This window comes from Alligator mississippiensis, chromosome 3, assembly GCF_030867095.1.
Source record: "Alligator mississippiensis isolate rAllMis1 chromosome 3, rAllMis1, whole genome shotgun sequence".
Taxonomy (NCBI): domain Eukaryota; kingdom Metazoa; phylum Chordata; order Crocodylia; family Alligatoridae; genus Alligator; species Alligator mississippiensis.
Window position 1 is genome coordinate 75,200,141 of NC_081826.1, and position 23,894 is coordinate 75,224,034.

At 46.8% G+C, this 23,894-nt stretch overlaps 1 protein-coding gene and 1 long non-coding RNA gene across 9 annotated transcripts in view; one reads left to right on the plus strand and one right to left on the minus strand.

Moving 5' to 3' along the window:
- LOC109285977 (uncharacterized) overlaps positions 1–10,433 on the minus strand; it is a 74,552-nt gene extending 64,119 nt beyond the window's left edge. Inside the window, exons 1-2 of one of the 2 annotated variants that reach the window (XR_002093904.2) lie at positions 8,994–10,432; positions 7,608–7,721 (exon numbers count right to left, since the gene is read on the minus strand). This is a non-coding gene — a long non-coding RNA (uncharacterized LOC109285977). Of the gene's footprint in view, positions 1–7,607; positions 7,722–8,993 lie in introns of both variants that reach the window. The other variant, XR_002093903.2, reaches the window with a different exon arrangement.
- Positions 10,434–10,650: 217 nt separating this feature from the next.
- PXDNL (peroxidasin like) overlaps positions 10,651–23,894 on the plus strand; it is a 421,482-nt gene continuing 408,238 nt past the window's right edge. For all 7 annotated transcript variants that reach the window (XR_002093899.2, XR_002093901.2, XM_014606787.3 and 4 more), the window contains exon 1: positions 10,651–10,850. Coding sequence is in view for 5 of the 7 variants with exons in the window: in XM_014606787.3 (XP_014462273.1) it covers positions 10,690–10,850 (161 nt within the window). In the remaining 2 variants the exon portion in view is untranslated. The remainder of the gene's footprint in view (positions 10,851–23,894) is intronic.

Genomic DNA, 23,894 nt, shown 5'->3' on the forward strand with positions numbered 1-23,894 from the left:
AGAAGGTAGGATTCTGAATGACACAGCATGCCTTCGTTGCCTGCAGGTCTTGTCTCACCAACCTAATCTTTTATGATCAAGCAATTTGCCACCTGGATAAGGGAGAGGAGGTTGACATTGTAAATCTTGACTTCCAAAAGGCCTTTGATCTAGTATCCCACCGTGTGAGAAAATTGGAGGACTGTGGGCTTAACTATGAGACAGCTAGGTGCATAGAGAGCTGCTTGCGGGGTAGGACCCAGAGAGTTCTATTGAACGGATCTATGTCATCTTGGCAGCGGTGAAGAGCTCACTGGCCAAGTTCGCAGACACCAAGCTATGGGGAAGCATGGTCACACTTGAAGATAGGCTACAGTTACAGGTGGACCTAGACAGGCTAGCAAGTTTGATCAGAATCGGATGAAGTTCAACATTGAGAAATGTAAAGTGCTTCATGTGGGGACAAAAAAAACCCAACACACCTATAGGCTTGGCAACACCAAACTGACCAGCACCATGAGTGGAAGGGACCTGTGTGTAATAATAGACCACAGTATGAATATGAGCCAGCAGTGCAATGCTGTGGCCAAGTTGGCAAATAATACCCTCGCGTGCATCAATCGATGCATCTCCAGCAAAACTAGGGAAGTGATTCTTCCACTCTACTCAGCACTGGGGGGAGTGCAGCTGGAGTACTGTGTGCAGCATAGGGCGCCACATCTCAACAAGGACGTGGTAAAGCTCAAGGGAGTCCAGAGAAAGGCCCACCCATATGATCAGAGACTTGCATGGCAAGCCATATGAGGAAAGGCTGAGAGACCTGGGACTCTTCAGCCTGAAAAAAAGGCTGAGAGGGTACTCAGTAGCAGTTTACCGCTACATCAGGGGTGTACATCAAGGGCTCGGTGAACAACTGTTCACTAGGGCACCCTTGGGGAAAACCAGGAGTAATGGCCACAAACTCCTGGAAGATTGATTCAGGCTCAACAGTAGGAAAAATTTGTTCACAGCTAGGGTGTTCAGACTGTGGAATATGCTCCCTCCAGAGGTGGTACAATCACCTACCCTGAAAATCTTCAAGAGAAGAGTGGACAGTCACCTGACTCCCAGTTGTCTTTCCTGTTGGGTGCAGGGTGCTGGACCCAATGATATACTGAGGTCCCTTCCAGCCTCACAAATCTGTGAATAAAGGAGCAAGACAACTCCTAGAAGAAATTCTAGGATATATTTATAGTTCAATGGAGATTCTTTTTTGGTTGTAAAACCTAACTCATTCTACTAGTTCATGTTCTGATGTTAGAATTCATATTAATAAAGCCAAATTGAAGGTCAGTATACATGTTCCAGGGGGTATGTGCTATGGCATGAGAGGTGCCTCAACAAGTAAGGCAGATATTCATCTTTATTGTATTTAGTCATCAGTGTTCAGTCATGCATTTAGCCACCAGTGGCCCAATAGCCATGCAGTGGAGATTCTAATGAAAACTGTTCCTGTTAGAGTATGTTTAACTAAGTGCATTAATCAATGCTTTTTGGAAAAAAATAATTTTGTCATTCTCCAGCAACAATAATTTCTAAAGCAGGTGAGTGAAAGATGGACAGGAAGAGAAAATAAATAATGTAGTGTAATGGGAAGTGTTTTTTTGTCTTGCTTTTTGTTCTTATTTTTTTCTTTTTGGGTTGTTTTTTGTGTTTTGCAAAATACATAAAAACTAAAGCTATACAGACCCACAGGCTACAATAAACTGCTCTGACTGTGAAAACATTTTCACAGATCCATAGATTTGTGGCCAGGAGGGCCTATTAAATCATACTGTCTGTCCTTCCGTATACCACAGGCCATTGCTTTTCATTGTTACCCCTATAGCAAGTCCAGTAAGTGTCTTACTGAAACATCTCTTCTAGAAAGGCATTCAATCTTAATCGAAAGACATCAAGCGAAGAAGAATCCACCATCCGTTTGGTAAATTGTCCCAATAGGTAAGCCCCAACTTAAAGAAGTGTCTCATTTCTAATTTGAATTCCTCCAACTTCAATTTGAGATCTTTGTTGCCTGTTTGCTGTATTTTTTCTGCACTAGATGAAGATACTCAAAATGCTCCTTTTAAAGTATTATTTTCAAGTATGGCTCTGTCTTCCCAGTTGGGTGAATCTTCCCCAGTATAGTGCTGAAAAGGACTTTCCTTTATGCCATTAGGAGTAAGTAGTGTGATTTGCTTTCTGTATTGTTTTATTTCACTGTATGTGGGTGTGGTCAAGCTAAGTGACAGTGCTGTTTGTGTGTAGCATAAATATGCTGACTTGTGAATTGTCTTTACACTTTAACATCAGTTTCCCCTCTGTTTTTTCTGACAGCTTATCCAGGGGCTTGATGCAGATATTGATACGTTGGGGAGCGATGCTACAGTTCTGTAGTCCCTTTCATTTGTACCAAAGCGGGTAAGGCTCTGTATCTTTTTCCAAGAAACTGAAGCACAGGCTCTTGCTGCTACATGCACCCCGGGAAGGCTGCAGGCTGGGGGGGCTGTGCCAGGCTCTTCCCAAGGGGTGCTTGCCCCCGGATCTGCACGAAGGACGAGAGCAGGCTGCCACTGCAGGCTGGGGCCGGTGGTGGCACTGGGTTCTTCCTGGTGCTTGGGGCAGGTGGCAGCCTGCGCTCATATGGCGTGCAGATTCGGGGGCACGTGCCCCCCAGAAAGAGCCCAGCATAGCTCCCCACCCCGCAGCCCTCCCAGGGTGCATGCATCAGCAAGAGTCACCCCCCACCCTGCTCCCACTGACTTGCAGTTCCCTTCACAGCTGGTGTCAGCCATTCCTGGAGCTGCTTCAGCAGGCACTGGGGTGAGTGGTAACAAGTGGAGCCCTGGGGTACACGGGGCATGGTGCAGCTTGTCCCCACTCACCCCAACCCTTGCCGCAGTGGCCCTAGGAGCAGCTGACACCACCTGCCTACACCATGGCACAGCACAGCCCAGGGGCTGGGGGGAGTGGCATGTGACCAGACAAAGAGGCAGGGGGAACCCGATCCTGACCCTGGCACCTCCTGCCCCACAGGAGCCCCGTGCCCCAGGGCAGTTTGTCTAGCCCTGTGGGCCTGTGCAGAGCATCTGGGTACAGTGCCCACTGCAGGGAGTGAGGCCGGGATCTTCTGCCTGGCCCCCCAGCAGGGCTTGCAGCGCCTGGGGCAGAGCCACCAGGGTGCAGCTGAGACCCGCCAGCCTGGGAGCGATTCCTGCAGCCCCTCCTGCCCCGCCCAGGGTCAGAACCAGGAGCCCCGCACCCCAAGGCAGCAGCTCCAGCCACCCTCCCCCAGCCCCTGTGCGGCCACTGCCCCCCCTCTCCGCATGTGGCTGCTGCCCCCCCACCCCATTCCTGTATCTGGCCAGAAACCTGTGCCTCAGGTAACTGGCACTTTTCAGCTTACACCCCCAACAATTCCCTACTCGTGCTGGTTAACAGGGATTTTACTGTACCCAGTAAAATTGAATGAACTGAAAAACAGATGCAAATCAGTAAAAATCTAATAACTTCAATAAAAAAATCTGGGAATTTATCAGGGAAAACCAGTAAAAACTGAAAACGTGGACCACTACGAATCCCACACACAGAGATTAGGAAGCTGGGTCCCATTCCTGGCTCTTTCAGTGACCTGTTGGGTATACTTGGGTTAGACATTTCACTGTCCTGTGCCAGTTTCCTGCTTTGTAAAACAGGGTTAGTGATATTGGTAATCTTTGCAAAAGCACTCTGAGATTTACTGATTCATAGACTCATAGATGTAGGGTCAGAAGGGACCAAAGTAGATCTTCAAGTCTGACCCCCTGCCTCGGGCAGGAGAGAACTGGACTCATATGACCCCAGCTAGGTAATTATCAAGCTTCCTCTTAAAGATCCCCAAGGTAGGAGCCAGTACCACTTCCCTTGGAAGTTGGTTCCAGATCCTAGCCACCCTGCCTGTGAAGTAGTGCCTTCTAGGGCTGTGCAAGGCTTTGGACAGAGCTTCGGAGGCTTTGGGGTTCGAAGCAGCACATCCGGGGCAAAGCGCTGGCCTCGTTCGGCTTCCCGAAGCGGTTCGGAGCCGTCTCGGAGATCCGGCCATAGGGTATAATGGGGAAACAATAAAATATCTATAACTGTGTTGTTTTTTGTCCAATTTGAATGAAACTTTCAGGATTGGTAGATTATGTAGAGAGGATGAAGCCTGCCAAGTTTCAAGAAGATTGGTGCACGGGTTTAGGGGAAACTGTACCCCAAATTCTTGAAAGCAAAACTCATGTCACATCTATGTGTTACACCACAGGGGGGTCAAAACTGCAGGGGTGGTAGCTCTTGCTGAGGCCACAAAGCCTGCCAAGTTTCAAGAAGATCAGTGCAGGGATTTGGGGGGAACTGCACCCCAAGCTGTGGATGAGCAAAACTCATGCCATGGGTGCTGTGGGACTGTCTCTGCCTTGGGGCAGGGAGGGGAGACACTACTGCAGGCCTGGCTGCTAAGCTGCTGTGTTACCAGTTACCAATCGATCAATCATGATTCACTCAGGGACTCGGGGACCAGCTCAATACACAGGATCTAGCTACTACATAATGACTTAATGAGCATCAATTAGCACCTACAAAACCAGGCTAAGGAGAGGAAAGACTCAGTACAGACCATCAACTTCCCCAAGACAGACACAGCCTTGACACAAGTTTTGTCTGTCAGCAGCTAGGGGTGCAGGGCCCCAGAATCCCCCTGCACCGATCTCCTCAACAGCTGGCAGGCATCACACCAGGGGCTGCCATCCCCGCAACTGTCACCCCGCTTCACCTTAACACATGCAGTGTCACCCATGGCACAAGTTTTGCTTGTCCACAGCTTGGGGTACAGTTCCCCCCCAAACCCTTGCACCAATCTCCTTGAAACCTGGCAGGCTTTGTGGCCTCAGTAAGAGCTACCACCTGCAGTTTTGACCCCCCTGTGTTGTAATGCACAGCCGTGACAGGAGTTTGGCTTTCAAGAAATTAGGGTACAGTCCCCCCCCTGAATCCCTACACTGATCTTCTTGAAACTTAGCAGGTTTTATGGTATCAGCAGAGGCTACAATCCCTGCAAGTTTCATCCAAATTGAACAAAAAATAACAAAGTTATAGATATTTTATTGATTTCCCCATTATACCCTATGGCCGGATCTTCCAGGCAACTCTGAAGCTTCGGAGCAGCTTCAGCCGGATCGAGGCGGAAACCCGGTCCGGAGCTCCAAATCAGATCGCAGCCATCTGAAGCGGCCGGATCTGAAGCTGGGTTGGATCACTGTTGACTCGCACAGGCCTAGTGCCTTCTAATGTCTAATCTAAACCTACTCTCTAACAACTTCTAATCTCATTTCCTTCTCTGACCAGATGACCCATCACCTGGACAAGGGAGAAGAGATTGATGTCGTATATCTTAACTTCAAAAAAGCCTTCAATCTGGTATCCCATGATCACCTCTTGGCAAAACTGGCCAATTGTGGCCTTGGGTCCACCATGATCCGCTGCCTGGGCAATTGGCTCTGTGGTCAGACCCAGAGGGTGGTAATTGATGGAAACCAATCGTCATGGTGCTCTGTGACTAGTGGGGTCCCCCAAGGCTCTGTCCTTAGACCTATACTGTTCAACATCTTCATTAATGATGTGGACATTGGAGTTGGAAGTGGACTGGCCAAGTTTGCCGATGACACCAAACTTTGGGGCAAAGCATCCACACCAGAAGACAGGAGGGTGATCCAGGCTGATTTGGACAGGCTCAGCAAATGGGCAGATGAGAACATGATGGTGTTTAACACCGAAAAATGCAAGATTCTCCACCTTGGGAGGGAAAACCTGCAGCATCCTCATAGGCTCGGCAGTGCTACACTGGCTAGCACTATGGAAGAAAGAGACTTGGGGGTCATCATTGACCACAAGATGAACATGAGCCTGCAATGCAATCCTGCAGCTAGTAAAGCGACCAAAACACTGGCTTGCATCCATAGATGCTTCTCAAGCAAATCCCAGGACGTCATTCTCCCCTTGTACTCAGCCTTGGTGAGGCCGCAGCTGGAGCACTGGGTCCAGTTTTGGTCTCCACAATTCAAAAAGGATGTGGAGAAGCTTGAGAGAGTCCAGAGAAGAGCCACGCACATGATCAGAGGTCAGGGAAGCAGACCTTATGACGACAGGCTGAGAGCCGCGGGGCTCATTAGCCTGGAAAAGCCCAGGCTCAGGGGTGATCTGATGGCCACCTATAAGTTTATCAGGGGTGATCACCAGTATCTGGGGGAACATTTGTTCATCAGAGCACCCCAAGGGATGATGAGGTGGAATGGTTATAAACTACTGCAATACCGTTTCAGGCTGGACATAAGGAAGAATTTCTTTACTGTCTGAGCCCCCAAGGTCTGGAACAGCCTGCCATCGGAGGTGGTTCAAGCACCTACATTGAACGCCTTCAAGAGTAAATTGGATGTTTATCTTGCTGGGATCCTATGACCCCAGCTGACTTCCTGCCCTTCGGGGGGGGGGCTGGACTTGATGATCTGCCGAGGTCCCTTCCAGCCCTAATGTCTATGAAATCTAGGAAAACTTATGGCCATTATTCCTTGTTACTTCAGGAAGCGCTCAGGAGAACAAGGTCTCTCCCATTCCCCGCTGGTCCCCCCTAGTAAGTTTATAGACAGCCATCAGGTCCTCCCTCTGCCTTCTCTTGCAAAGGCTGAATGGGTTCAGGTCCCTTAACCTCTCCTCGTAAGGCCTGCCCTACTGCTCCCTGATCATGTGGGTGGCCCTTCTCTGGACTGTCTCAATGGTGGCCACAACCCTCCTGAAGTGCGACGCCCAGAACTGGACGCAGTACTCCAGCTGCAGCCTGACCAGTGTTGCATAGAGGGGGAGGATCACCTCCTTGGCCCTGCTTATGATGCATCTGTGAATGCATCACAAGGTGCAGTTAGCCCTACTGACTGTGACCTCGCATTGTCAGCCCCCTGGTAAGTTTTTATAGATGGCCACCAGGTCCCCTTTCAGCCTTCTCTTGTGAAGGCTGAACGGGTTCAGGTCCCGTAGCCTCTCCTCGTAGGGTCTGCCCTGCTGTCCCTGGATCATGCGAGTGGCCCTCAGGTTGGTCTGACAGGACCTGCCCCTAATGAACTACATCCCTTGCCTTAAGTGCCTCCGCAAGCTGACCTGAGAATTCACAGTCTAGCTCTTCCCCTTGGTTGGGAGTTCTGTAGTAGACCCCCACCATTAAGTCCCTTTCCCCATGACCCCCCTGTATTCTGACCCAAAGCACTTTAGCCTGCCCCTCCTCTGACCCCATCCTGTTAGTTGAGGACATGTATTGCTCTTTGATGTAGAGCACCACACCCCTGCCTTTCCTCCCCACTCTGTTCTGCCTGTATAGGCTATAGCCCCTAATGTTAACCACCCAGTCGTGGGATGAATCCTATCAGGTTTCTGTGAGCCCTACTATGTCCAGGTTTCTACTAGCTATCTTGAGGGCAAGTTCTTCCTGCTTATTCCCCATGCTATGAGCATTAGTGTAGAGGCATTTAAGGCCTTGTATTGGTGCATGCACACCCCCCCCCCCCCCCCCCCCGATTCTTAGGACTATCCGGACCCCTGTCACTTACGTGGGTACTCCTTGTGCCCATCACCTGTCTTGGCTGGGAGGTGTCCTCATGCTCTCCTGTGGCCCCATCCCCAGGCAAAGCTAGTTTATAGCACACTGGATGAGATCAGCCAACCTGGAAGAAAAGACAGACTTGCCTTTAGGGGAGAAATGTAGCCCATCTGCGCAGGGGGCATGCTTGGGAGGAAAGTGTGGGTCGTTGTCCAGCAACCCGAGGCCTGCCTGGCAGCACCAGCTCCATAGCCGCCGGTTAACCTTGCCAATGCAGGCCTCGTGTCGCTGTTTGTCTACTTACTGGGAGAATAGAGGAGAATACCACCTGTGCCCCAGTCTCCTTGAGGCCCCCAAGGCCTCAAAGTCCTTCATCATGCAGTCTGGGTTGCCCCTGGCTGTGTCATTTGTTCCCACATGGATAAGGACCATGGGGTACTGGTCCGTGGGTTGAATGTAGGCCAGGATCCTCTCTGTGATGTCCTGAATCTGAGCCCCAGGCATGTATCAGACCTCGCGTGCCATGGGGTCGAGTCGACAGATGGGACCCTCCGTTCCCCTTTGAATGGAATCCCCAATGGCAAGGACCCAGCATTTCTTCCTCCTGGTGCTCCCTCTCTGCACCATCTGTGTCATGCGTGGAGTGGCACTGTCCCTGCTGGAGGCATCCCCTTCATCCTTCTCCTCCAAGGCTTCCAGGGCCTCGTATCTGTTCCCAAGTTGTACCTGGAGAGCCTCCACCCCTCTAGCCTGAGCAGCCCTGGTTCTGGTGGACACCTTCTGCCACTCCTCTGTTGTGCATCTCTCCTGGGGGGGTCTGTATGCTGGATGCCTGGTCCTGCAGTGAATGGAAATAAGTGGCAATCTCGTCCTCTGCAGCCCTGATCTCCCGCAGCCTGCTCACCTCAGTCTGGAGCTCCCTCATCTGCTCCTCCAGGGCCCTAAGCTGGGCACAGGAGGGACAGGCAAGGGAACCACCAGACCCCTCCCCTACACCAGCCTCTGAGTCCCCACCAGGCCACCTCCACAGATGGGGAGCAGAGGGCTGCCGACTGTGCCATAGGCTCCATCCAGGCCAAAGCCCCAGAGGAGCCCAGGGCAGGTGGCGCCACCAGGGCGGGGCCCCTAGCAGCTGCGCTCTGCATCTGTACTGCGTCTGCGGAGCCTAGGCTACTTCTCTTGCCTGTTGGAGGCTCCTTCCGGGCTCCTGCTGCACACCTGCCTTATGCGAACACCAGCACAAATATTGGCGTGCCCTTACAGAGCATGTTTGGTTGTGTGTGCTGCCCATGCATAGCTCGGGAGCACAGCTCTCTGCCAGCTGAGCTAAAAGGGATCCAGGGGGCTTCCCCTCTGGATCAGCCTCAGCTGCGCTGGCTCCCTATGCCCCACTTACCTTAGGGGGATCAGCTGCTGCTGCTCCTGCCGCCGCTGTTGGTGAGGTCTGATAAAGAGCTGTATATAAGAGCAAGGTTTTATTGTCAAGGTGGGGCTCTGCTGGGGTTTACTTATGATGATTCTCCTGAATGATCATCCATGGAGCAAACAGCACATCAGGAACGTTGCAGCAAGAGCACAAGGGAAGAAGTGTGCTAGCCATCAAGGAGAAGGAAAGGGAGGGAAAGGAGGTTCTTTTCTTTTTTTTTAGAAAGGAAGTGGTGTCATGGATCTGACTTGTTGGAGGGCTGATGGAGGAAACAAGCAAATAGGGAGTTGTCCTGTGCAATTGTTTCCTCCCCCTTCTCCTTCCCTCTGCAGAGGGATGGCTTGCCAGCTTTTCCCTGAGTGCATGAGGTCAGTGTTAGCTCAGTGGGGTTTTAAAGTGGAATGCACTGCACCTTTCACACCAAGCAAAATAATTTGGCATGGACACAAATGATGCTGGGCCAGCAATCTGTTTTCAAATGGCTTTTCGGTCTGGGTTGCATTGCTTTGTAACTTGGCAGGTGCTTCCAGCAGTTCTGTGCCTGTCCCCTGCTCTCTGTGAATGGTGCCTCTTTGCAGGGATGCTTGGACTTTCTTCTCTCCAAAACACAAACAGACACTGGAAGCTCCCAGGCCAAGGACCTGTCTCTGTCTATCCAGTGCCCTGCACAGTCAGGGGGCCTAATGCTAGGCAGAGAGAAAAGTGCTGACTTCTGCATTTCCAGGCAGTTTCCCTGGCCTGCAATGAGTTGTCTATCTTGGCAAACTCAACTACAAAAGTCTCCCTTACTCTCCTTTGGCATTATTTCCTTCTGCTTTCCCCCTCTCTTCCCTCCTCATCCTAGTTCCCACCTATTTACATTCTCACTGACATCCTGTCACACTTTTAGCATCTTTCATTCCTTGGTGATCTCAGAACAGCAGAGGCTCCTAGGGCATTTCTACTGGTACTTTTTCACCCGGTGACGTGCCGGAGACGAATCGAGCCTGCTCCGCACGCGAGTCGACGTGCGCGGCGCTGTGTCGCTTACAGTTGCACAAGTGGTGAAACATGCAGCTTGCACACGGTAACACCGTTTGCAGTGTGAGTGCAAAAGCACTCCCCCCCCTTGCTATTTTCTGCGTGTTTCATCTCTGATGCCACTGCACCTGTTGCAGTGCTGAGCTGGTGCACGTGTGTGTAAAAATAAATAAATAAATTAAAATTAAAAAAAAAAAATGGCTCCTGTGCCTGAAGGCTGGCAAAGGACTTTTACTAGACTGGTGGAGTAGTTGCGGGGGGAAAAGGATCGCATCTCCCCAAAGAAGCTTGCCTGCACTGAGCAAGCCCAAGCAAGCCCCTTCATGCATCCAGGCAGGGGATCACCTGACATGATGGAAAACAGCTAGCTGAGCCGGGAGGCAAACATTTGGGTTTTCTTTTTTTAAATGCCCTAATTTAGAGACTAAATGAGAACAGGCTGAGTGCGGCTGGCTCCCGGCTCCGGCCCCCGCCCTGGCAGCCGGCCCGCGGAGGAGCGAGCGGGGGCGCCCCCTGGCGGCGCGGGGCCGGCCCTGCCCCTGTAAGGCGATCCCGGCTGCGCTCATTGGATTGGCCCTGGGGGGGCGGGGGGAGCCGCCGGCCGGTCTCCCTCCCGGGCCGGGGCTGGGGCCGGGGCCAGGGAGACATGGAGCCCCGGCGTCTCTCCCAGCTCCTGCTTCTCCTGTCTCTGTGGTGCTGCCCGGCCCTCTCCTGCCCCAGCCGGTGCCTCTGCTTTAAGAGCACCATCCGCTGCATGCACTTGATGCTGGATCGTGTCCCCCGGGTGCCGCAGCAGACCTCAGTCTTGTAAGTAGCCGTCCCTCCCCTGACACGGGCACAGGCTCCTGCTCGGGGTCGCGCCTCCCCGCGTTGTGACAGCAGCCTGGCACAGAGGCACGGGTGGGGGGGGATGCCTGCTGGGAGCTGGCTGGTCCTGGGAAGGTGCTGGGGGAGCAAGGAGACCCAGGGCGGTGGGTCCCAGGAGGATCCCCTTGGCAAGCTTGCAAATAAAGACTGGTGTCCGAAAGCTTGCAACTGCAGCCATACAGTCTACGAATCTGTGAATGAAGACTTTGTGTTCTTGCAAATAGCTAGTTGGCCTAATAAAAGATACCGCCGCTGCCAGCAGTTTTTCATTCCTTTTGCCAGTTTAGACCCAACCTGGATATCACCCCCCCTCTGTGCACCCTCATCACCACTCCCTTCAGGATGCATGGGAGGGTGGTATTCAGGTTGCAGCCGTATCGGCGTAGAGTGACAAAAGGAATCAAAAACTCGTGGCAGTGGTATCTTTTATTAGACCGACTAGATAGTTGCAAAAGAAAAAAAGGGTTTATTTGCAAGCTTTTGGGCATTGGTGCCCTTTATTAGGCATAGGAGAGTGCAAAGATTTGTAAAAGTTCACCTAGGTAGAAATGAGAATCCATATTTCACAGGAGAGCGGTGGGGGTGGTGCACAGCAGGTAAGTTGCGGGAGCTGCTGGTAGGGCTGGAGGGAGAAAGCAGGCAAGTAGGGATGTGGGGAAAGGGCTGTGGAAGGTGGAGGACAGGCACTATAGGAGTGAATGGGAATGTGGGAATGGGATGAATTATTTCAGGGGGGTTTTGGGGGGTGGGGGGGACGAGTAATCTCAGGGGGATGATTTATCCCAGTAGCTCCTCTGAAATGTGGGGCGGCAGGCAGGATCCTGGGAAGCGGGCCTGGCTGGGCGTGTAACTGGACAGGATGGGAAACGAGCGGTGAATTTCAGTGGTTGCCCTCGCTGGCTGGAGGTGACGCTTGGTTCCAGGTGAGTGTTGCCGAAGAGGGTTTGAAGCTGCTTTGTGTCTCCAGGGGTTTAAGTTACAAGCACACAAGGGCAGGTGTTGGGAGGATGTGAAGGAAAAAAGGAAGACACGTTTGACCCAGGGTATAAATCTGTGTGGAAAGGGTCTAATTCCTGATGCTGAAACGTCATTTGCTTTAACAAGTTGAGCATTGCTTCATTGGAGTCTGGAATGTCTGGTGAGGCAGATGAAAAAGATTCAGTGAGGTTCTTTTGACATGACAGACCGTTGCCAAGTTAAGCTGCAAGGTTCTTGGGGCAGGGACTGGTGTTTTGTTCCATGCATTTAGCCTAAGTGGTTTGTAGTCCCTGATGAGGCCTCCCTGGTGCTCTGGTAATACAAATAATAAATGCAGCTGAACACATGGAAGCGTGAGCATTTTGCTTGCTGGCAGGCTGAGGATGCACTGTGTAACTGTTTTTATCGCCTAGTTATCTCTGTGGAGGGTGGATTGCAGAGCAGCTGCTGATGCTCACTTGTCAGGCTGGGCTTTGTGGGGTTCCACCCTGCATCTAGGCAGGGATACCCATTTATCTAGTCATGAAATGGGACATGCACATCATTGCTTTGAAAGCAAGCTTCACTGCACAGTCAGTAATGACAGATGTTTTTCAGCTTGGCTGCCTTTACTGTCATTTAGTTCAGGTTCCCACATCTAACTTTTGCTTTCCTTATGTTTACGTATCAGAGGGAAGATGCTTGGACATATTTGTATTGTGGGAGCGGAAAAGGATCGAGTAATGTAAAATAATAGTTTACAATGGCATGAGATTATCAACATGACTGTTATTTCAGAGTTTGTTTTTGCAGGTGATTAAGATATCAAGCTAAAACCTCTCTGCAAATCATTTAAAAGCACAGCTAGTCTACTATTTTAGCCAGTTAAACTCATCATGGGTAAACTTGCTCAGTTACCCACCTGGTTTTTGTGTGTGAACATGATGATCTATTTTGACAGCCATGATTTTACCTTTAGAAAACATTTGCTAGCCTCCCAAGAACTTTGCAACCATTGCTATTGAAACTGTTAAGAACGAGACAACAACAAAAGCAGTGTGACTGCAGCTTTGTCAGAGAGAAGAAGATTGGGAACTAAGTAACAGTTAGACTGACGAGCAACTGAAGACTGAAATTTTTCTGAGAATGAACAAAGGTTTGGGTTTGTTTTTGATTCAAGTAAGAACCACATTGATCTTCGATATTGTGTGTTCCTGGAAGGTCCTAAGGAGTGAGGTGCACAGCTGTGACACTCTGTATTTGTTCTTTTAAAGCCTCTTTCCTGAGGGTCAGATCAGTAAAAAAAAATCATCCTAACTCGCTTAATTTGCTTTTCAATAGAAGACAAGAACAGTGCCTACTTGTGACATCTGCCCACATCTGACTGATGCTGGCTCTCTTTAGAAATCAATCCTTTGTGGTTTCGGTAGTGAAATTAAATAGGTAACTGAAATGACACTGTCAAAGGGCTGTGGCCTATCATTACATTACTGATATTATTGTTAGTACTGGAGGGACAATCGAGCGGAAAGCCCCATGCCTACCTGCAGTTAAGTACTGCTCAGTGTCAGAGAGCCCCTGTGCAGAAGACAGTGAGAGTCTGCCTACATAGAGCACTTTGCAGATCAGGGCCATAGGCTGATGAGACAGTCTTGTCACAAACAAGTGCAGGTATGGCAGAGAGCACAGGAGGTAAAAGTCAAACAAGAACCTTTAAAATAAATGTGATAGTTGTGAGATAAATAGTCCAGAGAAAATTTAGTAACACTTCTCCCTTCCCTTCATTGAGATGCTTTACAATTCTAGCTATGTGGAAAGGGCCTAGTCTGCAAGAGGTAGATAAGAGATTACGGTCAGAAAAGGCCATTAAATCACCTAGTCACTTACTCCCATATATCACAGTTCAGAGAATTTCATCCAGCTAGTCCTGCATTTAGTCCAGTAACTTAAGTTTAAAGTTTTCTTCCCAAAACGCACTGCAGTTTGGTACGCAGAACTCCAAAGATGGAGAATACACTACTTCCCTTGGCATCACAGCTAAAGTTTCCAAAGAGGAAGTTTGGTCATGTCTTGTAGGTATTTTACAGCACTTGTGATAAAGAAATAATGTTTGGGACAAAAGCAGGGTAGAGAGTTGAATAGAAAGTTATTTAAGAAAGAAATTTCATAGTATACCTAAAAATTCAGATAAAGCCACTGGGTATTAACAGCTTTATTTTAAACAATTTAAAGCAATTAAGTAATACCGAAGGTTTATGACAAACAAACAATATCTTGAACTCCCACAACATACCACATTTAGAGAGGGAGAAGGGTTCTCAAAAGAAATAAGCATGTCAGTTGACAAGAGAGGAATAACATCAACTGTTATGAGGAACAGATCTGCTTAATTAATCATAGGGAGAAAATCCTCAGTATTGGACAAGGTATCAAAACAACATTTTAGGGAAGGTTACCTGCATCTGTCTTTTTTATTATCAGCATCTCTAACTTTCTAGTCTCTCAAAACGCCCAAAGCTGCTGCTCTTTAGGCGTGTGCTAGTTCTGTTGTTTTAAATGCATGACCAGATGCATTTGAAATGTCAGGCGATAAGAGTCAGCATCTTCAATATTAACCAAGTTATATATGTGATATGCTTTCCAAGGGGGGTTAATGGTATGAGTTCTATCATAAAGCAATGGAAAATACAGTTTCTTCACTTGCTGGTTCTTGAAATGGGTCATGCCATTGGGAATTGTAAAAGCGATTGGTAAAGAAATGTCTGGTAATGGGCAGAGTTTTCTTTCTTTCTTTTCCATGCAGACAGACTGCTCATGGAAAGCGCAACATCACTTAACTTAGTTAAACTGACTGTGTTTTTAATGAAGTTATTGACATATGTCTACTGTGCACTTCTATGATAAGTTTTATGGAATATGGATATAAAAATGGAATATGGATAGAAAAAGTTGAAGAAATAGATGCAATTTATAAGTGAATTGAACATATCGTCCATTTAACCTACAGCTTTCAGGCAAAACTTTTAAAATCCTATTTTGGATTTTCCTGTTTACTTCAGGTTTCCTTTCATTTATTAGGAGATGCATTTCACTTGCTTGGAATAACTCAATGCTATATTTGTGGAAACTTTTTGCATTGTGTGGAAATGGCTAGCTTGGCCCTGCCCCTCTGTAGAAAGGGAGTGAACCATAAAGATGACAGTCCAGTGGCCTACAAAGAGATTTTTCTCATTCAAAAGAATGATCCTGTTGCCTTAAAAACAAAATAAGATTTTCTTTGTGTATTTTTGTTTGATGTATGCCAGTTCTCATTGCAGCTGTTAATATGTTGGGTCTATCAGACCCAAACTAGATTATTAAAATTACCTCTTAATGTAACTGGTATTCAAATGCATCTCTGCTTTTCATGCCTGCATGGTTCCACATGACACAGCTGAAGATAATGGTTAGCAAGGTCTTTTTGTTGTTGCTGCTGCTATGTGACCAGGCACTGTCATAATTGTAATGTTTGTCCAAGGGCATTCAGAAATAAATAACTCAAGCCACAGGTGTGGGAAAAGAGTGCTGCTAAGCTAGCAAGCACAGAATGGTGTGAACATAAAGTAAAGCTATGCATACATTGCCATTAACAGGTTCAACAAAAAGTAACTTCAGATTATCATGTGCATAGTAATTTATCTTGCAATAATTTTACAAGATATTTGTGAGGATGTCTAATGTAGGATTGCTTTGAAGCTGGGATTGATTCAACGATGTAGCTCGTGTTGAATCTAATTAAACAACAACTTTTGAAGTATTTGTTCTATGATTGCATATGAAAGATATTTGCTGAGGGCACCTGTGTTTATTTTTTTGTTTTTGTTTTAATTTTTTTTATCTCAAAAAATACATGGCTGTCATAATATGAGGGAAATGAAGAAGAAAAATTGGCATGGTAAGTGCACGTTAGGTGTACTGGCTTGCGGGTTTTTGCAGGGTAGAGACAAAGGTTTGGATCCTACGGGTATGTCCAGGGAAGTGGCACTATATAGATCTTTAAAAACACCGGATGGCTTTTTAAGACATTAGTGTAGTCCTGCGCATTTACTTGGTGCGATGCCAGTGATGATGTGGCTTGAGGGGATGGAAGTAATGTTCTCCAGTGCATCTCCAGCAGGTGGTGATTCAGTGACCACATACATTTATAGAGAAAGCTTTATTATAATTAGTAGAGGTGGGCAATTTTGGGGGGGGAAGTCTTTAGAAAAATGTAGTTTTTTGGAGGACCAAAATAAATACATATTTTTGATTTTGCTCAATTTCTTAACAAATGAAAACTTGATAGCAGGTTAAAGAAAGGATAAGTAACTCCCAGTCAGTCAAATGCTAAACTTCTAGGATTTTAGGGAGAGCAAGCTACTATAATCCCAGTTCCACAGCCTCTTGTCATGCATATGTACAAGGCCTAGCTTATATAGCCATGTCCTTGCTTTGGTAAGGTGTTGGATAAAGTGAACAATGACTTTTTGACTTGATGTCCCTCCCCTACAAAAAAGACAAAAAGAAAAGAAAAAAGGCAGTTTGAGTTGAATCAAATAATTTTGTTTTGGGTTAGGGTTATGTAAAAACTTTATTTTTTTTAAATGTAGTTTAATTTCTGAAAGGTTGGGAGGGACTGTTTCAAAATGACAGATCCAAATGTTTCAATTTTAGATTATCAAAATAAAACATCCCAGCATTTTGAAATGTTCTTTCTCCATTTTTTTTGGCTGATGGATTTACAAAGAGTACCCCCTTCCCCCATACCCATTGGAAACCTTTTTTGGGACAATGTACTGTTTGGTGGAAATCTTTTGTTCAGGTTTTGTGGCTTTTGCAGTAGAAAACAAAGACTGGGTGTGAATGCCTAAGGTGTTTGAAGAGATACTGCTCATATACAATACAACATCTGATAAGGACTGTCCTGATCAAACTGTGAAGCAACAGTCCTGTATTATCAGGGAAATAAACGGAGCCATTTAATAGATTGTGGGCTACAACTGCCTGCATAGGTAGCTTGTGTATCCATGTGGAGCTGCATTGACTGTGGGGTAATCATGGGAAACAACTCTCAAATAAGTTTATTTCATGATCCTACCGGCTCCATCCCCAGCATGTAAATTGGTGCAGTGCTTCTGGTACCAGTGTAGGCAACAGTTAATCTGCGGGATCATGGTGTACACATAAGAGATCTAGTCAGGTGCCTGATGAATCTGCTTGTACAAAGTCCTGCAACCATCACATCAAGACCTTTGATGCGTACACCTAGGCAAGAGTATGGAGGGGTGGAGGCTGCCCAAGACCTACCATCCCCATCTTTAGACCATTGAGACAGAATTGAAAGACTAGACTGAGTCCAGGCGTTTAGTGCCTTGATGGTTGTGGCTTCTGCCATAGAGCAGCAGATCAGAACTGCTGCCAACTGCTTAATACCTCAGCAAGGGCATGTTTCTATCAGGGTGATGTCCAGGTAGCAATAAAATTACACTAGTTTACTGGCCCTGAGTTTCTATGTAAGCAAGGCCTAGCCAGCTTAACTACTTTGATTTCATGGACTGTGGATCTGCTGGTTCAGAGAATGAACATTCAGTGGTCAAAATCCAGTATGTCACAGGGACTGTGTAATGGAGTAAAACTGATTTGCACTTCCATCTGCAGAAACTTCACCCCTGTTTATAAAATGGACAGCAGTACACTTGGAAGAAGAATGAAAGAGTTGGATCCTATAATAGTTGCTAGCATGATGTTTGTATTTAAGCCATGACTGTCAGCTATGAATGCTAGTACATGGATTTGATTTAAACATACTGGAAGTATATTGCAGCTCATGTAGTATCCTACCCCCAAGTATGTATCAATCCATGTTATTAACTAATTGGAGCCTATGGCCCTTTCTCCCAAGTTGTCTTTAGAGCCTCCACAGTGGATGAGGCAAAGTATCAAAGACACACAGAGGACTGTCCTCAAACAATTTCCATCACACTGTTACTTGCACTCTAACCTACTCTGGTTGGAAAAGTTCATAGTAAAGGTCTCCATGTCTCTTTAGAAAGCTAAGATTTCATCTTTTCTTTCTTTTCTCTTTTTTTCTGGCTGACAATTGCTTTTTTAAAAAAGATGCTTAAGGTTTAGAGTGGTAGGATCAATACCCTCATTGTCCTCGAGTGAAGGCTGAAGGCTTATTGCTCTCTTTGAAGCATTCTGTGAAGCAGTTGTCTGATTTGCTACACTGGTAGTACTAATGAACTGCGCACAGCTGATGCTCAGAAAGCTCAGCTTGTCAGTCATGGGGAGCAGAGAAAATACTTTTAATGCAGTCAGGTGTCAGTGAGGCAACAACGAATAACAGCTAATGGCACATTTCCTTGGTGGTACAGAGTCAGAAAAGTCTTGTGCATAAGCAGGAAGGATAGCTGAATGGTAGTGAAATCTTAATGCTCCACAAGAGAATGCCTTTAGCTATGGAAAATTAAACCATTTTCTCCTAATTTTTTCGTACAACCCCACTTATAAGAGAGTTTGTTGACTTTTTCTTTTCTTTCCCCCTCTCTGACATATTTATGCTGGTGTTTGTGTTCCAGAAAATTAAACCGAGAATAATTTTCATGTTTGTTTTTCATCTTCTTCTGGAAATGTATTTAAACACTAATATTTTATAACCTATTCAGTGACTGAGTTACAAAGCTAACCAAAAATAAACTAGAAAGGTGTAAGCTGTCAAGTGAAGATATGAAGATTATGTTCAAATACAGTGGGAGTCAACCTTGTCATCAGACATGCCACAAACTAGCCCAGCACCATTACCAAGCGGCACTCTGATCCCCTTCATGGCCTGCTCTGCTTTCTGCTTCCTTCCCTATCTGTTACTGTGCTGGCTATCATCTCCTCAAAGTCTGCTGCATGTTGCACACAGAGGCTGCCTGTGCCACTTACGGTGTGCATGTGGCAGGTTGACCACTCCTTTTCTAATGAATTGGTCAGTAGCAAAACATTTGCTTTATCCACTTAATTTGGGATGCTGTCTTTATTGCTGGGTAAGCTTAGTGCATAGCTCAAAGAGGAACTGGCCATTTAATGGATAATAGTAGTATCTAGAGCAGCACGTGTGCTAGAGTGTGGCACGCAAAAGCGTTTTGATTGTCACGCGCACCTGGGGAAGGGGCTGGGGCTGTGCTGCCACAAGGATCGGGCCCCTTGTGGCTCCCCCGCTGTCAATTCCTGGCATGCCAACATCTTACGAGTCAAGGTTGCGAGTGTTTTTGGCGCACTGCCCCAAAATGTTGTCAACCTCTGATCTAGAGCTAATGGTAAATAATAAAACTTTTAGAAAGTAAATAAAAACTTTGTGCCTCAAGGTTTAATTTCTGTTATGGAATAGGGGAAGATGGGGATCAATTTGTTTCTCATCTGTCTGCTGTTACTATACAGGTAGTCCTCAGACTTACAACACAATTGGCTCCTGAAAACTGCCTGTTAAGTCAAATATTAACTGGGAACCAATTTTCTCATAAGAAACAATGCTCTAAATGGGGGATTGGTTCCTGAACTGAGGTCCGATACCCTATTTTCACCAAAAATACCCCAGAATTTTGTACTCAATCAATTATAGATGAGTAATATAACTACATCAAAGACAGAAACACCCAATTACCGGTGGGGGCACATTTCTCACAGGAGGGCCACTCTCTCTCCAAACTCTCAGTCCTGATCCTCAAGGGAAACTTACGCAACACTTCCCAGAGACGAGCCTATGAGCTCCATTTCATCAACCTGCTGGATACTAGAGATCAGGGACTAAACATAGACATTGGATTTTTGATACATTACAATCTGCCTGGCAACTGACTCCCCAGCCCAGCCCAGCCCAGCCCCTGGCTTGTTTACTTTTCATTCCATCCAGGAAGAGCACGCAGCAACTGCTGCAGCTTCCTTAGCCTGACGAAGGGTTTTTGAACCCGAAAGCTTGCTTAATAACTATTCTCCAACCATTTGGGTTGGTCTAATAAAAGATTTCAAATTCACCCAAGGAACCTTGTCTGCATATAACTACATTAATGTATTTGTATTGTAAATAGCAATCATATTGATTTGGAAGAACTTCTTACAGGTGACTTTGCTGGACTTTTTGAAGGGTTCTTGGCTGGAGTCTTCTCAGGAGTCTTGGCTGCAGGTTTTTCTGGAGTCTTGTCTGCTTTCTTAAACGAAAGTGTCCAAGGAAGTTTAGACAGATGTTCTCCAGGGAGATGAGTGACTCAGTGAACTTGTTCGCTGGCGTGGCATCAGATCAGGTGTTATAAAGTCAACACTGGCATCATAAAGTTGAAATGGTGTCAATTTATAAATGTTGTAAGTGTGAAACGTTGTAAGTCGAGGACTGCCTGTATATTTTTTTGAACCTTTCACTGAAACCTCTGATGCCATCTGCTGTTGGAAGCATAATATGGGACTAGATGGGCCATGATTTTGATTCTTTGGTAACTCCCATGTTTCAAATCTCCAGCGTGCTGTGTGAGAACTCCTGCTGAACTCTGATTGTAGTTTCAACTTTGGCAGTACATTTGCTTGGGCAGGTAATTCTTCTGTCCTGTCTTGTCCTGTCCTATTGTGCTTTTAGCAGTATTATAGTGTTGCAGAGATGTTCAATAGCCAGTAAGTAGCAGTGCCCCACAGTGCTAGATGCTACAGACACATGCAGGGAGATATGATCTTTGCCCTGATATGTTTATACCCTAAGGAGGTTTGAAAGGTAGACATGCATTTGACTGGGAAAACTGGTGGGTAATGGCTGTCTGGTTTGTGTTATCCTTGTGTGCAATGTGTCAGAACTACTCATGAAGATCAGTCAAACAGAAGGCTTCTAAACGGCACAAGGAAGGACATTAGATGCCCCCAAGAAAGAAAGAGTCAGGGTGCTACTCACTGTATTTCTGTGCGGAAAGGAGGCATAACATTCAGTCACTGTCAGTGAAAATCACTAGGAATAGCAAATGCAGATCTCAGGTAGCATATCTATCTCTGTGGCTGAACAAGACATTGAAGAAGGAAGTGTTTTGAGAATAAGATGTGCCTATGTCATCATAGAGCTGTGATGTTTCAGACCCAAGTTGTGAATGGATCCGATTCGCTTTTAAGTTTTGGTTGTTATTATATTTTGTTGTTTTTTTGGAAAGAGATTCAGGAAGGAATCGGAGGAAGCTTGATTCAGGTTGCATGATGGAGACTTGGAAAGATCACGTTTCTTGGTAGCTGTCCCATGCAATACACAAGGAGCATATTTCTAATTATTTTTGACAATATTTGAGCAATCGGAGTTTAACTGTCAAAACACTATAAAATAAAAATTCTAATAAAAGGAATAAAGCCATTGGCAGAAATCACGGAGAAAAGTATAAAACAGACAATATATCTGCATACAAATTTCTAAAAAAACAACCACATGGTTCTTGATCAACAGTTAGTGCACCAACAGAAATAGCTTTCTAAATATATTTTTCATTAAATCCTGAATTTAATTTTTTTTCTAGATGATGATGGGGGAAAAAAGTTGGTTTATTTTTTTTCTTTATGGCATATCTTAGTGTAAAAATGGATGCTGGAAATTCTCAATATGTCTCTGTTGTGAGTACAGATGTCAATTGTTTATGTTATCATGACTGCATTAGCTACTGATAACTTACCCCACTTTAAACAAAAGCACAGTTTCACAGTCTGTACTCAATGCATAGTACATGCATGGATCATAAAAACACTTGAAGGGATGTGTGGGAGGAGGTTGTCTTCAAATTCTTAGTAGGAAGTGCAACAATGTCCTGTGTGCAATACCTTTTGGTATGCTGGAATTTCTCCCAAATGTAACCCTTGCGTATCCTGCAAATGTAACCCTTGCGTATCCTGCGCTATTTATTAGTAAGTTAGTGTTGTGTATGTGTAAGCACAACTTCAGGACCAGTTCTTTGTAGGATAAAGGCTCACAAAGAAAAGTGCTCATAAAAAGGCAGTGAAAGCAAAGGAAGCATCAGCTGGCGGGAAGAACATAGGCCATAAATGGAGATTGCCAAATTAAGTGGATCAGATGCTTCCCATTGTCTTGCATGGTCAGGCCCCTGCTGCCCCCAGGAGTGCAGGCTGGATCTTGAGGGATAACGCTCAGGTAGCACTTCTGCAAATGGAGAAACGTTGAGCCAGATTCTTTACGCATGCCTCCACAAGCGGGGAAACCTGGTATTCTCCTGTTTGCAGAGGTATACTGTGAGAAACTTCCAATTTGGGGCATGCCTCAGCAAACGGGGAAACCTGGGCAGGTACTCCCTGCAGGGGGAATTCCTGGGGTGTGCAGACTCGGGGCCCCTGAAATCCTTGGAGTGCCTGCCTGGGGTGGCTGGAGAGCATGGGCAGTTCTGGGCTACCCATGCTCTCTTACCTTCAATGGATGTCTGGCACAAAATAGAGGCACAAAATAATACTTCCTTGCATGCATCTACACGAGCACTTTACAGCAGAGTAGACTAATTAAGTCCACAGCAAAGTGTCACAGTCTACACGTATGCTGATATTAGGGTGCAGTAAATTAATTAACTCTGCCATAAGATTGGGACAGTACTATCTTATGGCGGAGTAATTACGTGCGATCAGATGCTCGTGTAGACTCTGACAGGGGCTTGCTGGGGCATGGGGTGCTAAAGTGTGGGGGGGCTGCCTGCTGCCTAGCCTGCTGCCTAGCCCCACACCCTCGTGCCCCAGCCAGCCTCTCCACCATGGGTCCCTTGCCAGCCAAGGATGCTCCACTCCAGCTCAGTGTTGCAGTCCTGGGCACACATGCAGACACTGTGCACGGGAGCAGTTGACTCCAGCATGAACTACACCTGTGCTTATATCTGTGCATTAATAATTGTAAATGCACTGCTTTTGTTACAACCACAGATTTGGGCTTTGCTGTTTGTGCCACCATAAACATCTATTTGCACCCATATTTTGATTTCTCTGATATACCCAAAGTTATAAGGGGAAAAGGAGTGCAGTGGCAAAGTAGTTAAGCTCTCAGAATAGCTCTGAAGCAGTGGTTCTCAGCCTTTTTAAACTGCAGGCACCCCTCATGAGACTTGAATCGCCCTCCGTAACTGTTGTGAATTGAGTGGCACCAGATTAAAAAAAACTAATAAATTTAATACAGTGCTTACCTCCTTGCAGAAGAACAGCCAGGTAGGGGACAGCCTGAGCCTGCCTTTATCTGCTTATCTCCTCACACATCCTGTGGCCCCCTCAAAGTATCTTGTGGCATCCCAGGAAGAGCTGATACCCTGGTTGACAATCATTGCTTTCAAGACAGGAAATGGAGCTTTTGCTCCGGACATGAGCTGCAGGCTGTCCCCTGTTGATTGTAAGAGGTGCCCTGCTTGTCTGAGATAGGTAGTCAGTTGTGAATGTTGGCCGCATTGTCAGGTGGTATTGACGAATTTGGGATTTTAGCTTGATGGCCTTCTAGGCTCAGAATGGGCGTGTCCAGATGTGCGTGGACATTTGTTTTCCTGGGGACAAGTAGTGGCAGTGCATCTTGCACCACCGCTTCTTGTCCTTGGGCCATGCATGTTTTGGCATGTGGCAGGTTACCACTGGGCTGGCCCCAACAAACTTACCTGGGGTCCTGGGGCTGCAGCCATGGCAATTCTGCTGCGTGGAGCCTGGCTGGCAGTGGAGCGCGGCTCTGGGCAGCGCGGCTCCGCTTTTCAGCAGTACGAGCTGGCTGAGCATGCATTGTTCCATTTTTATTTTTATTTTTTCCCCACTTTTTTGAGCCCTGAATATCCAGGGGTGTGGGCTGTGAGGGGAAGAGGGATCTTTACAGGGGTGGATCCTCCCTTTGGGGCAGCAGGAGCTCGTGCAGGGTGAAAGGGAGGGTGAGACTGGAGGATATAGTTCGGGGCCCTTAAGCATTCCCAAATGGCCAGGTTGGCCTGAGGGGGAAGGGGTATTGGGTGTCACACAGGGAGCTGTGTGATAGAGGAAACCCTA